Source organism: Heptranchias perlo, chromosome 6 (genome assembly GCF_035084215.1).
Source record: "Heptranchias perlo isolate sHepPer1 chromosome 6, sHepPer1.hap1, whole genome shotgun sequence".
In the NCBI taxonomy this organism is placed as follows: Eukaryota; Metazoa; Chordata; class Chondrichthyes; order Hexanchiformes; family Hexanchidae; genus Heptranchias; species Heptranchias perlo.
In genome coordinates this window covers 8,746,066-8,760,409 of record NC_090330.1, presented here as the reverse complement: position 1 = coordinate 8,760,409, position 14,344 = coordinate 8,746,066, and the positions used below count along the sequence as shown (strand labels likewise).

At 40.7% G+C, this 14,344-nt stretch overlaps 1 protein-coding gene across 4 annotated transcripts in view; it reads right to left on the bottom strand.

Annotated features, from left to right (window-relative positions):
* Nucleotides 1–14,344, bottom strand: part of prkx (protein kinase X-linked) — a 125,655-nt gene that overhangs the window by 53,594 nt on the left and 57,717 nt on the right. For all 4 annotated transcript variants that reach the window (XM_067985699.1, XM_067985698.1, XM_067985697.1 and 1 more), the window contains exon 4: nucleotides 1,897–2,016. In XM_067985699.1, coding sequence (XP_067841800.1) covers nucleotides 1,897–2,016 — 120 coding nt within the window. The remainder of the gene's footprint in view (nucleotides 1–1,896; nucleotides 2,017–14,344) is intronic.

Genomic DNA, 14,344 nt, shown 5'->3' with positions numbered 1-14,344 from the left:
AAAGCAGAACCATAAGTAAACTTAGTGTTTTCCAATAACTTATTAAACACAACAAAATATCAGCTTTCTCCTTTAAAATACAGTACAAATATGTGAAACCTAAGTAACTTTATTCAAAAAACGCTCAACGATTCTACAGAACATTAATTTTTCAGAAACATTTACTGTGGGTTGCAAGGTTATAAATCATACCATTCTTTGGTATTTAAATAGTTTTTTTTAAATATCACACTATGCATTGTCTTTCATAATTAGATTAGTTATACATACACACTATATCTGCTGCCAACACTATCAAGGGGTTCTGAATTAATGCCTGGAAGTGCCCTCCAACCCATCAGTGTATACAAAATCCAAATCATTGAATGGATTCGTACATGGCCAGCTTGCTGTTAAATGTATTGTTACACAATATTTTATATTTCATTACTGCCAAGCTTTGCCATACGACTTTGAATCATCTACTTCCAAGATGTAGACGTGCTTATACACATAGAGCAAATTTGATTATTGATCAAAATGGGTGAGATTCTCATCTTCCCCCCTCCTACCCTGTAGATTATCAAAAGTCCCTAGATTCAAGGGTTAACTTCTATCAGAGCCAGATTCTATCCACACACAACATTCACATCTGTATAGTTTTTAGCAGGAGTCACTGGATTGCGATCAAGATTAGTAACTCTGGTCAACTGTTCCTCTCCCTAGTCTAGTGCACCAAAACCAACTACACTGCCTTGACTGTTGATACAGGTGAGAATGACTAACTCAGCACTGACTAAATCTGAGATCTTCCTGATCTGTGTGATTCAATACCATACCGGATGTGCTTTCATCTGAAGAGTGATGGAGGCAAGCTCACTAAGGGTTTTAGACAAAGATTCATTACCCATTCCATCTTAGGTCAGTTTTCAAATACTGTGCACTGAATTTAGCTTTTTGGGCAGGTGTACAGTAGTTTCTTCAAAGCAAAGCAATAGCACTGATAAGATCCTCCTAGTCCCCAAACTCTATGTTCAATTTATAGTTACTAATTAGTATAGTTTTATTTCCAAAAATGAAGTGTCTTTTTAGGTATCAACAACTTGCATTTATATAGCGTATTTAACACAGTAAAACATCCCACGGCGCTTCACAACAGCGTTATCAAACAAAAATTGACAACGAGCCATATAAGGAGATATTAGGACAGGTTGGTCAAACAGATAGGTTTTAAGAAGCATCTTAAAAAGGAGGAGAGAGGGGTACAGAAGCGGGGAGGTTTAGGGAGGGAGTTCCAGAGTTTAGGGCCTAGGCAGTGATTAAAATCAGGAATATGCAAGAGGCCAGAATTGGAGGAGCGCAGAGATCGCGGAGGGTTGTTGGGCTGGAGGAAGTTACAGAGATAGGGAAGGGTAAGGTCATGGAGGGATTTGAAAACAAGGACAAGAATTTTAAAACCGAGGCGTTGTCGGATCGGGAGCTAACGTAGGTCAGCGAGCACAAAGGTGATGGGTGAACGGGATTTCGCGCGAGTTAGGATACGGGCAGCAGAGTTTTGGATGAGCTCAAGTTTATGGAGGGTGGAAGATGGGAGGCCGGCCAGGAAGACATTGGAATAATCAAGTCTAGAGGTAACAAAGGCATGGATAAGGGTTTCAGCAGATGAATTGAGGCAGGGCCGGAGAGGGGTATTGTTACGGAAGTGGAAGTAGGCAGTCTTGGTGATGGAGTGAAAATGCGGTCGTAAGCTCATCTCAGTCATATAGGAGGCCAAGGTTGTAAATGGTCTGGTTCAGCCTCAGACAGTGTAACCCCAAGATTCTGTAGTGTCAAGCAACAGCAATTACAATGAATAGGGTCTGAGCAACATTATGAATGTTGGAGGAAACCAATTTTAAAATCTCCAAAAACACTTACCCTGAAAGCATTTCAAACATCAGCACACCTAATGCCCACCAGTCTACTGCTCTCCCATGACCTTTACTCTGTATGACTTCTGGTGCAAGATATTCTGGTGTCCCGCAGAGTGTCCAAGTTCTAAGAGGGGAAAAATAAAAGGAATTTTCTCATTTATTTTGTAAAAAAAGATCAGAGTAAATCAGTTACTAATGAAACAAATGCACATACAATGATCAAAATACAGTCATAAAGAGATATAACTTGAGGGTTTTTTTAAAACAATAGACACTTGTTATTTTAAAAAGGTAATACTGTCCTTTTAAAATGTTTGTTGGAGAATGGAACATCTTTCCACTTTCAGCTCAGTGTCAGCACCAAGCAGGTTTGGTACATGCCACTTCGAGTGAAATTCCCTCAACTCTTAACATATAATGTGCCCCAACAAATTCAGAACAGCACCTCCTGCTGCATTAGCAGAAAAGTTCCACTTCTTAAATGAGCTAACTTTGTGGCTTCAATGAATGACTGGAAACTAAATTGAGATTCATCACGTTTTTAACTTTGGACCTTCAGTCAGTTTTATTACCACTTGATTAGATTTTAACCCCCTCTGTCTCTCAAAAAAAAGGACAGGGTTTCAACCAAGCAGAGAATCCATTCCTCAGAACTTTAGGTCTGCATCTTGCTTATGAAGTTGGTGGGCATTTTGGTTTTATGGAAGGGAATTAATACTAAAGCAACCAATACTAGAAGGATGATGAAGATTACCACATTTTCTATCCTAAAGCCTTTAGTGGTTTTAAAGAAAGTTTGTGTTTTTTTTTAAAAAGTCAAGAAACACATCTTGAACACAATCTCCAACATTAATTCATGCAACATATGCAGATGAGGTTCAATGCTGGTGTACTGCCCAACTGCATACAACTTACATTATGCAGAGACGGTACCATTTTACTGCATTTTTTTAAAAATTCCAGGCAAAATGAAAAATTAGAAGAAAATTTTACATGCACCCACGTCACATTCCGCCTACAACTGAGTTCATACAGCATTCTACACACTGATATCTTATACAAGCACCGAATATACGATCATGGCTATTTTTGCTTGGGTAGCATTTTTCATGGGACAGTTGGATGACCTGTTGACTGGCACTTTATTTCTATATACTGGTTGGCCCCATTGTTGGATTCTGCAGTAAGATACTTTATGTATACATACTTGAGAATCAGCAATCCCAAATGCAGAGACCAGGGATGCTGGGAGGTACAATTTGAGGCAAAATCAGAAGCAAGGAAAGTTGAGGGTTTTAGCTTAAAACACATTAGCTTCAAACACATTAGCTTCAGAGGCAAGGGAAGCTGCAGGCTATCCATGTCCAGAAGATCCAAACAACTGCAATACCATTGCTACTGAACATGCTTTAGTATTCTCTTTTCTCCAACATCCCCCCTGCCCCCACTTCAAATTTTCTCTCCTGAGTATTGGTTTACACTAACATGCCTTTGCAGTCACTAACTGCAGTGCAATCGCTAGGTCAGATGACTATTCTGTGCATGAGCTTCAGCAGTATTTGTGGAGGCCATTACAGTAGAGCCAGTTTCTGTTCTCACCAGATGTCTACACATGCATACATCGCAGTAGGAATTACTGCCACACTGAAGGAACAGGATACCAAGGCTGTGTCCCATTGGGCTCAGCCTGAGCAAGCTGCCTTGACGGAGGATAGAATCAGTGCCTGAGGCACACCGTTTCTAGTGCAGCAAAACAGTAATAACACAAGACAAGGAGGTCTTTGAAATAAATACAGAATGCACCCATGATACTTTTGTTCATAAATAAATTGAATCCCTGGAAAAATGCTTGTTTGGATACCCCAGGCTAGCAAAGATTTATCATAATAACTGAATTCATGCAGCATTAATGCTCTTTTCAAGAAGAAAATAACACTATGAACTCCAAAAAAGTCAGTAATAATTGAAAGATTACATACATTGATAATTGTCAGTTTCCAAGATTAAAATTTCTCCTAATTTGGATTCTCAAAGTTTAGTGAACAATTTCAAGAGTCAATGATAATTCAAGTTTTAAAAATCTGCACACATCAGGAAGGTGATAGCTGCAGTACATGCAATTGTGTAAGAGGCCAAAAACAAATGTGAATTACAAAATTTCACAGAGTATTCCTCACATTTACATCACAGAAGGCAGCAACTTGGCCTATTGTGCCTATTCTTTCTGAAAGAGCTATCCTTTCCTTAAACCCTTCTACATTTTCATTTTTCAAATACTTATCCATTTCTATTTTAAAAGACACAATTCTGCTTCCACAATGTTTCTGGTAAGGCATTCCAAGTTCTAACAAAAGTGTGTGTAAAAAAAAAACCTAAACTTCACCCTTGGTTATTTTGGTGATGATCTTAAATTTATGCCCTCGAATCATCAATTCACTGGCCAGTGGAGATATTGTAATTTACTTTATCAAATCCTCAGAATTTTGAACACCCCTATTTGATCTCTTAACCGTCTTTGTTCCAATATAAAGAGCCTCAGTTTATCTAGTCTCTCTTCATAACTAAAGCCTCTCACCCATGGTATCATCTTAGTGAATCTTTTCTGCACCCTCGCTAAAGTGAGGCATCCTAAACTGAACACAGTAGTCCAACTAGAGGTTAACCAATGATTTGTAAGGGTTTAGCATTACCTCTGCTTTTGTACCATCTCCCCAAATTTGTAAAACCTAGCATCCCATCTGCTTTTTATTTTCAGCTTTATCAACTTGTCATCTCACTTTCAAAGATTTGTGCATGTGACCCCCTAAGTCTCTCTGATCCTCTATTCCTTTAACAGTTGCCTCTCCTCATTCTTCCTCCCAAAATCTTTCACCTAACATTCTTCCACATCAAATTTTATATCTGATTTGGAAAAAAAGGTGCTTACTGTCCTATTTTATAGGGGTGCTCAGTGTTATAATCTAGGCTCAGTGTGAAAACCTGCATAGGGTAATAGAGCTAAATTGATTTGAACTGTTGACATTCATGTCCCGTTTAAATTACAGGATCCAATTGCTGGTTCCCAATGTGCTGAATTCAGTCCATTTATACTATAAGCAGTTTAGACAGTTATCACAAAAATTGTGTTTGCAACTTTGTCATTATACCCAGATTTTTTCCCAAGGCCCACAGAGGTCAGTAATGGTCATCAGTGCATTGCTGGTCTGTGATGAGAAACAGGGTGGTAGACATGGCAGCCAGCCTCAGGTGACAAGCAGTGCACATCAGCTGATAGTGACACTTCAACATTAATGCAGTCTTGTAGGAAAAACTAAATACACAACAAAAACAAACCAATCTTAATTCCAGCTTTAGTATATAATGCAATACTGTTTTTTGTTTAAAAAATTGTAACTCCATGTTAAATTCAGCAATTCTTTATGCTAACCTAAAGTACCTAGCTAATTAATGAACTAAAATGCCTGTTTTTTTTAGTATATATTATAACCAAACCCTTGCAAGATAGAAAAATATAACAATCTGATACAGATGCTGATATAACATTACATCTACATTTCATCTTATTCACCAAATGTTGTCAGCATAATCAATATTCTGCATAATGCAGATTCTTTAGTACAAGTATATAATGGAGGCAATTTACTATAAGAAATACTTCTGGGGGAAAAAGGGGTGAGTTGAAAGTTTAAAAGGGTAGATTACATTTTATTATTAAACTTTAAAATAGTAGAACAGAACACAAGATTCAATGCTTCTGGGTCACTTGAATATAATTACTAAAAAGTCACCAATACCTGAACATACTAACTAAAATGTCATCAGCACAAATTAGATCCAATTCTGGGGTAGTTTCATTGTCAATGAATCTGTACGTGGATAGCTGTCAATATAAACCATCAGATTCCCAAGAATTATATTCACCTCCTATTATCGAAATCCTAGAATTTTTTTTTAAAAAAACAAAATCTATGTTAAATTTATATAAAAAGTTGTACGTATGCAAAATGTTTTTTTTTAAAAGGTATTTAAAATTAAGAGTATTTAGAGGAGTTATTTACCAGCATTAATTGTGTGTGGTCATGGTAATACTAAAGTGGTACATGCAGATTCAAATTGCAACAGCAATTCTTAGCATAAAACACACTAGGAACCACTTAATAAAAGACAGCACAATTAATCACACTATTTTGGGGTATTTGAAATTATGTTTAACAGTCTCGATCTGAATCTAACTAACCTTACCATCTTTATTGGAGGACTATAACACCATCTGGTGTTAGACAAAGTATAGTGCATATGCACAAATATGTTACAGCCACTGATATCATCTGTTAAAAGAGTTCTGTTAATCATCTAAAAGCTACCTCTTGCCCAGGACTATGAGTTATCAGCTGTAGTTCTCAACATATTAGAACACTTCTCATCTACCCTCAAAATAGAAAATTCCCTCAAGGGTAACATTTTTTAATGAAGTGGGTTTGATTTTTTCCCCCCTTCAAATTTATAATTTTACTCCCATGATTAAAAAAAATCTCAAAAAATAAATTCTTAAACAAGCCATCAACATCGAGGCCATACCTTCCCCTGGATTCAGCTACAAGTCTCAGATTAAATCATTTAAAAATACAGGGTATGCCCCGTTTGTTAGATTTTTTTCCTCACCCTTCAACTCGAAAAAATTTTGCCGCAAATTGCTGGAATTGCGAGCAGATAATGGTGCAGCGATGTCAACGGTGCATCTGGGACCTTGGTGAACGATGGGACCAACAGTCTATCTCCTAAACCAACGAGATTTGAGAGAGAAAGAAAGAGGAACGACGGAGAAGGAAATAGGGTGAATTAGAGTCACAGCAGTGTAATCAGACAAAAAATTTAACAGAGCCAAAGGAGGAGATATTAGGACAGGTGACTAAAAGCTTGGTCAAAGAGCATGGTTGAGAGTCAGAGAGGGTTAGGCAGCCAATGGTGGAGCGAAGGAAATGAGGGATGCACAAGAGGCCAGAATTGGAGGAACGCAGAGTTCTCAGTAGGTTGTAAGGCTGGAGGAGGTTACATATAGGGAGGGGCGAGACCATAGAGGGATTTCAAAACAAAAATGAGAATTTTAAAATTCGAAGCGTTGGTGGACCAGGGACCAATGTAGTTCAGCAAGCACAGGGGGATGAATGAATGGGACTTAGTGCAAGTTAGAATACGGACAGCAGAGATTTGGTTAAAATTAAAGCATTTCAGAGCCTAGACATATTGAATATTATTGATATTCAAAGAAACAATGGTAGCTGATGTGCATAAGTAGTGCAATTTTATAAACTCTTCTAAAGGGGAGCCTAAAATTAACATAATGTATTGATTTTCATATTTGTTGCTCTAAATGAATTTACCCAAAAACACAAGATACAATGGAAATTTCTCAACTTTTTTTCATCTCGACCAAGATATATGATAAATGAGACTCCAGTTAAAACATAACATGGAGACAATGCAAGTATAGTCACATGCTTCTGTGAAATAATATACTGCAAAAGAGTGAATATTTGTAATGTCATGCCTTAATGACTACAAGCAGGAGCCTGGCAGGATGAGGGAGGTGAAGGAACACACAGAGCTGAAGCACACGGGGTTAGTAAGAGTCTCAGCAGTGGATTCAGCTCCCCCACACCAGCAACCTCAGCAGCTCCAAGGAAGTTGGGGAAAAAAAAGAAACAAAAGGATATTCATTCTTCAAAATATATTTCATAAAAATACTGCAAATTATGTGCATCAGCACTCACTGAATATGAGACACTTGTACAGCAGTGCTACTTCTAGATCACTTAAATGGCAATGATAAAATAGGCAACTGATATACAGATTTTAAAGAATCAGCTTGAACCAGTTGAAGACTACAAATTCATTATGAAGTTTGATTGTAACCTGAATTTTCCACTGCATTTATTACTTCACTATATCAAAACTTAGATAGAAGTGTTATGGTACTGAGCAGATTACCTGAGAAGATCGATTAACATCATGCACGAAGAAAGCATGCTGGTGGCAGCTAAATGCGGAGGTGGTATTCAATACAGCGGACAGACACACAGAAAGCTTCAGTGAGTGGATACACACAATTTGCTCTGCTCCACAGGCATCCGCCCTGACAAGCAGCCTGTTGCCAGAAACCTTCCACTCAAGGGGGAAATCTAGAGCCATTAACTCAAGCAGACTTTCTCTGTTGATCCAGGAAGTAACTGTTCGGGGCACACGGTGAAGGGGGTAGATGAACACCATCAATGTTCAATTCTTCTACGCACATTTATCATACAAAAGTCTCAAAACAAGGGACCTCTTGCAGTGCGGAATACCACGGAAAAGTTCCATTAAAGGGATATCTAGGTAAAAGATTAACCTGAACAAGAAACACTCATCAATTCACATAGCACCATGGCCACAATATGACTGGTGTCATTCACAGGAGTGAAACCTGACAATCCTTCCTATTATGAAGATATTTGTACTAAAGCAAGAAAATGACAGAGAAAGATGCATGCGTTTGCCTTATTTCTGTGCAGCAAGGGAAGCTCCGTAAAAATCATTCCAAAATTCAGCAACATAATGGCCTTCCCTCCTCCCAATGGCATTTTAGTCCAAGTCACTGAACTGAGTGCTCCTTAACGCAAAAGGGAGAGCGTGTCTGGACTGTGCCAATCCTGGTTAGACATTGCACCATTAAGGACTGTCCCAGAATGACCTACGAACTTTATTGGTGTTTTGTAAAGTTCTCCAGGATTACATTCATTTAGTTGTTAAGTAGAGTCCTACCAGAAAGACACCCCTTTGCTTTGAATCCAATGGGAAACTTGAGATTCTTAGCTATATTAAAGGCTACATAAAAGGTGCAGCAACCGATAGTAGCACACTTCTTTAAAAAAAAAAGCACAGTATTGGTCAAGGGTCTCCTGTTGAGGACTATCTAAGGAACGTTTTTAGTCAGTGCAATTGAAAGTCTATTGAAAATATTAGCTTTAAGACAGCAACTATCTTTTCCCCAAAGTACTGATTCTGGCAAGGCCATTTCCATTATGACCTTGGAACTGAGTATATGCTCAGGCACTACTGCATCTAGTTTCAATGTTTTTTTTTATTCGTTCATGGGATGTGGGCGTTGCTGGCGAGACCAGCATTTATTGCCCATCCCTAATTGCCCTCGAGAAGGTGGTGGTGAGCCGCCTTCTTGAACCGCTGCAGTCCGTGTGGTGAAGGTTCTCCCACTGTGCTGTTAGGAAGGGAGTTCCAGGATTTTGACCCAGCGACGATGAAGGAACGGCGATATATTTCCAAGTCGGGATGGTGTGCGAATTGGAGGGGAATGTGCAGGTGGTGTTGTTCCCATGTGCCTGCTGCCCTTGTCTTTCCAGGTGGTAGAGGTCGCAGGTTTGGGAGGTGCTGTCGAAGAAGCCTTGGCGAGTTGCTGCAGTGCATCCTGTGGATGGTACACACTGCAGCCACAGTAAGAACATAAGAAATAGGAGCAGGAGTAGGCCAATCGGCCCCTCGAGCCTGCTCCGCCATTCAATAAGATCATGGCTGATCTGATCCTAACCTCAAATCTAAAGAACACAAGAAGTAGGTGCAGGACCCGGCCACTCAGCCACTGGGCCCGCTCCGCCACCCACAGGGCCTTGATCAATCCAAACTCAGCTTCATGTCCAATTTCCTGCTCGCTCCCCGTAACCCCTAATTCCCTTTACTTCTAGGAAACTGTCTATTTGTTTTAAATTTATTTAATGATGTAGCTTCCACAGCTTCCTGGGGCAGCAAATTCCACAGACCTACTACCCTGAGTGAAGAAGTTTCGCCTCATCTCAGTTTTGAAAGAGCAGCCCCTTATTCTAAGATTATGCCCCTTAGTTCTAGTTTCACCCATCCTTGGGAACATCCTTACTGCATCCACGCGATCAAGCCCCTTCACAATCTTATAAGTTTCAATAAGATCGCCTCTCATTCTTCTGAACTCCAATGAGTAGAGTCCCAATCTACTCAACCCCCTCATCCCCAGGATTAACAGAGTGAACCTTCTTTGTACTCCCTCGAGAGCAGTGTGCCGGTGGTGAAGGGAGTGAATGTTTAGGGTGGTGGATGGGGTGCCAATTAAGCAGGCTGCTTTGTCCTGGATGGTGTCGAGCTTCTTGAGTGTTGTTGGAGCAGCACTCATCCAGGCAAGTGGAGAGTATTCCATCACACTCCTGACTTGTGCCTTGTAGATGGTGGAAAGGCTTTGGGGAGTCAGGAGGTGAGTCACTCGCCACAGAATACCCAGCCTCTGACCTGCTCTCGTAGCCACAGTATTTATATGGCTGGTCCAGTTAAGTGTCTAGTCAATGGTGACTCCCAGGATGTTGATGGTGGGGGATTTGGCGATGGTAATGCCGTTGAATGTCAAGGGGAGGTGGTTAGACACTCTCTTGTTGGAGATAGTCATTGCCTGGCACTTGTCTGGCATGAATGTTACTTGCCACTTATCCGCCCAAGCCTGAGGGGTGGCGAATGGAACTGAACACTGTGCAATCATCAGCGAACATCCCCATTTCTGACCTTATGAGGGAGGGAAGGTCATTGATGAAGTAGCTGAAGATGGTTGGGCCTAGGACACTGCCCTGAAGAACTCCTGCAGCAGTGTTCCTGGGGCTTAGATGATTGGCCTCCAACAACCACTACCATCTTCCTTTGTGCTAGGTATGATTCCAACCACTGGAGAGTTTTCCCCCTGATTCCCATTGACTTCAATTTTATTAGGGCTCCTTGGTGTCACACTTGGTCAAATGCTGCCTTGATGTCAAGGGCAGTCACTCTCACCTCACCTCTGGAATTCAGCTCTTTTGTCCATGTTTGGACCAAGGCTGTAATGAGGTCTGGAGCCGAGTAGTCCTGGCGGAACCCAAACCGAGCATCAGTGAGCAGGTTATTGGTGAGTAAGTGCCGCTTGATAGCACTGTCGACGACACCTTCCATCACTTTGCTGATGATTGAGTGTAGACTGATGGGGCGGTAATGTTGCCCCATATGAAGGCTCACCAGCTTTAACAAAGTTAGCCACGATCAACTGCTGCTTGACACAGGTAAAAGCCGACATTCTGATCTTCAAGGAAGAGGACAATGAAATGGAGGAAGGACTCAGCTAGGCAAGGGCATGGTGCCGACATAGCACACATCTCAATCGATCATTGTAACGCATGGATTGCTTCTCAGCTGAGTATCTAACCACAACTTGGGACAAGCAAGGTGGTGAACTGGTTACAACTGAAAATATCACAGGACTAGTTGCTAAAATCCAAGGCTGAGCTGGTTTATGAGGTTGTTAGCAACCAAAGAGAATCCCAAATTCCTTCTCCCCCTCCTTTACAAGGAGGCACAGAACATTGTTTTCCTGCTGTATCTTTATGGAACATCTGAAGAATGAGCCTTCGAAAAGCTATTCAACAATAGAAGTCAGAACAGACAGGGTCATACAACTTGATCATTGAGAAGGATCTGCGACAATCAATGTGGATTTTAAAACTGTTGAAGTTATCAACTGGTAGTTAAGCAGAGCTGACCTCGTCATATCAGTCTGCAGCAGACTGATCAAAATGGCAGTAGCAAAAATAGAAGAACTTAGCAACAACATTATAAACTCCAGAAACTGCAGAGAACTCCAAGGAAATTCCCAAGTGACGGAAACTCTGTTTTGAACACAATTAACAGTGATTAAACTTTTTTTGACATTAAGGCAGAGGAATCTTCTGCCAGTGGGAGAGGGATAGTACAATGTATGCAGCTCAGAAGGGCTTATAGACAGCAGTGTGTCTTTTGGGTGAGGAGGAAAATAAGACAACCTGATCAGCACCACCCCCAAACACAGAGTTAAAAGGTGCCTTGATGTAACCATCACCCCCCCAAATGGGATGACAACAGTGTATTATTTGGATGTGGAGATAAAACCCTATTTTTCATTTACATAATGAAAGATGCAAAACCAATAAAACAAACCGCCCATAAACAAATTCTTCTGATCATCTTGCATCTGTTTCAGGGCAACAACACATTTTGAAATGCAGTCTGCAACATATTTTGTGAATGTCAAACTGACATTTTTTCTGCAATGCTTCACTCTGAACACTTAATGTGGCAATTGGTGGGTAGTTTTAGTTAAATTGAGTCAACTGCACAAAATTTTTCTCTCACATCCTTGGCTTTATCTCTCCCAGTTATATGACCAGTCTTTCTCTGTATTAAGATGTTTTGTTCTTGGGACATGGGCAACACTGGGAAAGCAGTATATATTCTTCCTTCCTAATTGTCCTCCGGACAACAGCAACGTAGTAAAAATGTCCCAAGGCCCTTCACAGGAGCATTATCAGTCAAAATTTGACACTGAGCCACAGAGATATTAGGACAGGTGATAGAGGTAGGTTTTATGGAGTGACTTAAAAGAGGAGATGGAGGTGGAGAGGCAGAGAGGTGCAGGGAGAGAATTCCTGAGCTGAGGGCCTAGGCATCTGAAGGCATGGCCGCCAATGCTGGAGCGATGAAAATCGGGGAAACACAAGAGGCCAGAAATGGAGAAGTGCAGTGATCTTGGAGGGTTGTAAAAGCTGGAGGAGGTTACAGAGATAGAGAGGGGTGAGGCCATGGAGGCATTTGAACACAAGGCTGAACATTTTAAAATCAAGGCGTTGCTGGACCGGGGGTCGATGTAGGTCAGCGAGCACAGGGGTGATGGGTGAGCGGGGCTTGGTGTGAGTTAGGATATGGGCAGCAGGGTTTTGGATGAGCTGAATTTTACAGAGGGTGGAAAGTGGGAGGTCAGCCAGGAGATAGTTGAATCTAGATGTAACAAAGGCATAGATGAAGGTTTCAGAAGATGAGCAGAGGCAGGGGCAGAGACGGACGATGTTACGGAGGTGGAAGTAGGCGGTCTTGTTGATGGGAGAGGATATGGGGTTAGCAGCTCAGCTCAGGATCAAATAGGACGTCAAGGTCAGTCCAGTTCGACCTCTAACAGTGGCCAGGGAGGAGGATGGAGTTGGTGGCTAGGGAACAGAGTTATCCACATAGATAAGAACATATGAAATAGGAGCAGGAGTAGGCCATACGGCCCCTCGAGCCTGCTCCGCCATTCAATCAGATCATGGCTGATCTTCGACCTCAACTCTACTTTCCTGTCAGATCCCCAATAACATCAAGAGCTAGCCACACAGTGAGATTGGAGTCACATGTAGGCCAGACTGGGTAGGAGTGGTACGTTTGGTAGCCTAGTGGTTATGGTATTGGACCGACAACCCAGGCGTTGAGAGTTCAAATTCCACCATAGCCACGTGGCATCATAATCTTCAGAACAAATGTGAGAAAAGATTGTCAAAGTTGAGACTCATGTCACAGCTCGAGTCAGCCAGCAGATGGTGTACCTGTACCAAAAGGAAGGGATGAAGCAAACACAAATTTGTACTGAGATTCATGATATACAATAAAGGTAAAATGCTCAAGAAAACAAAATTATTACAATAGATGAAGGAAACGTTAGATGAGAAAATGCATTTCAGGTTAAAAGAGTGAAGTAACAGTACAATTAGATGGTTTTAACTGCATGCATGATATGATCACACAGGAATATATGAAAAATTATCAAATAATACATCTGGAACAGATTATATAAAAGAATATTGACTTTTTAGTATGAAATCATAGATCCAAAGTAGAGTGCAAGTATGCTGCTTCAAGTGGAGGAGATTTATAATTTATTCAGGATTGGAAACACTACACGGTCATATATTTTATTAAGAAATATAAATAAAAAATAAGATGCATCGTGCAAAATGAGTGCCTTAAAGTATATACAGAATACATTACAAAATTAGGGCATTCATTGTTTCTCTGCTGCAGCCAGCTTTTTATGAATATTACAGATAGATTCAGCAGAATATTCAGATTACTTGGTTTGCTTTCTCTCATTCACCAAAATGACAGCTTCGCCTCTCAACAAAAAGCAAGTCATCCTAAAATTGTATAAAACAGCACGCTGTGCATTTCTCAATGAGCCTCAATCAAAAATACTACTTTGTAATACTGAAGTTGAACATATGTAGCATCACAAGTACAGATATAGCAGTAGCTCTCGTCATGATGGTGCTCTCTTATCCAGGCTACCAAACGCCAAACACAGCATACCTGGCGGGGGGGGGGGGGGGGGGGGGGAATTGGAACATATACAACAGGTACAAGAGTTTCGGTGAAGAGAAAAGATAGGTTAATATCTTGTGGTGTAGACCCTTTGTCAGAATTCTCAGCTCCCATCTCCAGTATGGACACAAGACCAAAGAGGAATACTGAGTTTTTTCACTTGTAAATAAAAAGGGGAAAAAAATAAATAAATGCTGGAGAAACCAGAAAATACAAAGCAGGTTTGTCAGCTGACACTTACTATTTAGTTGCATTTC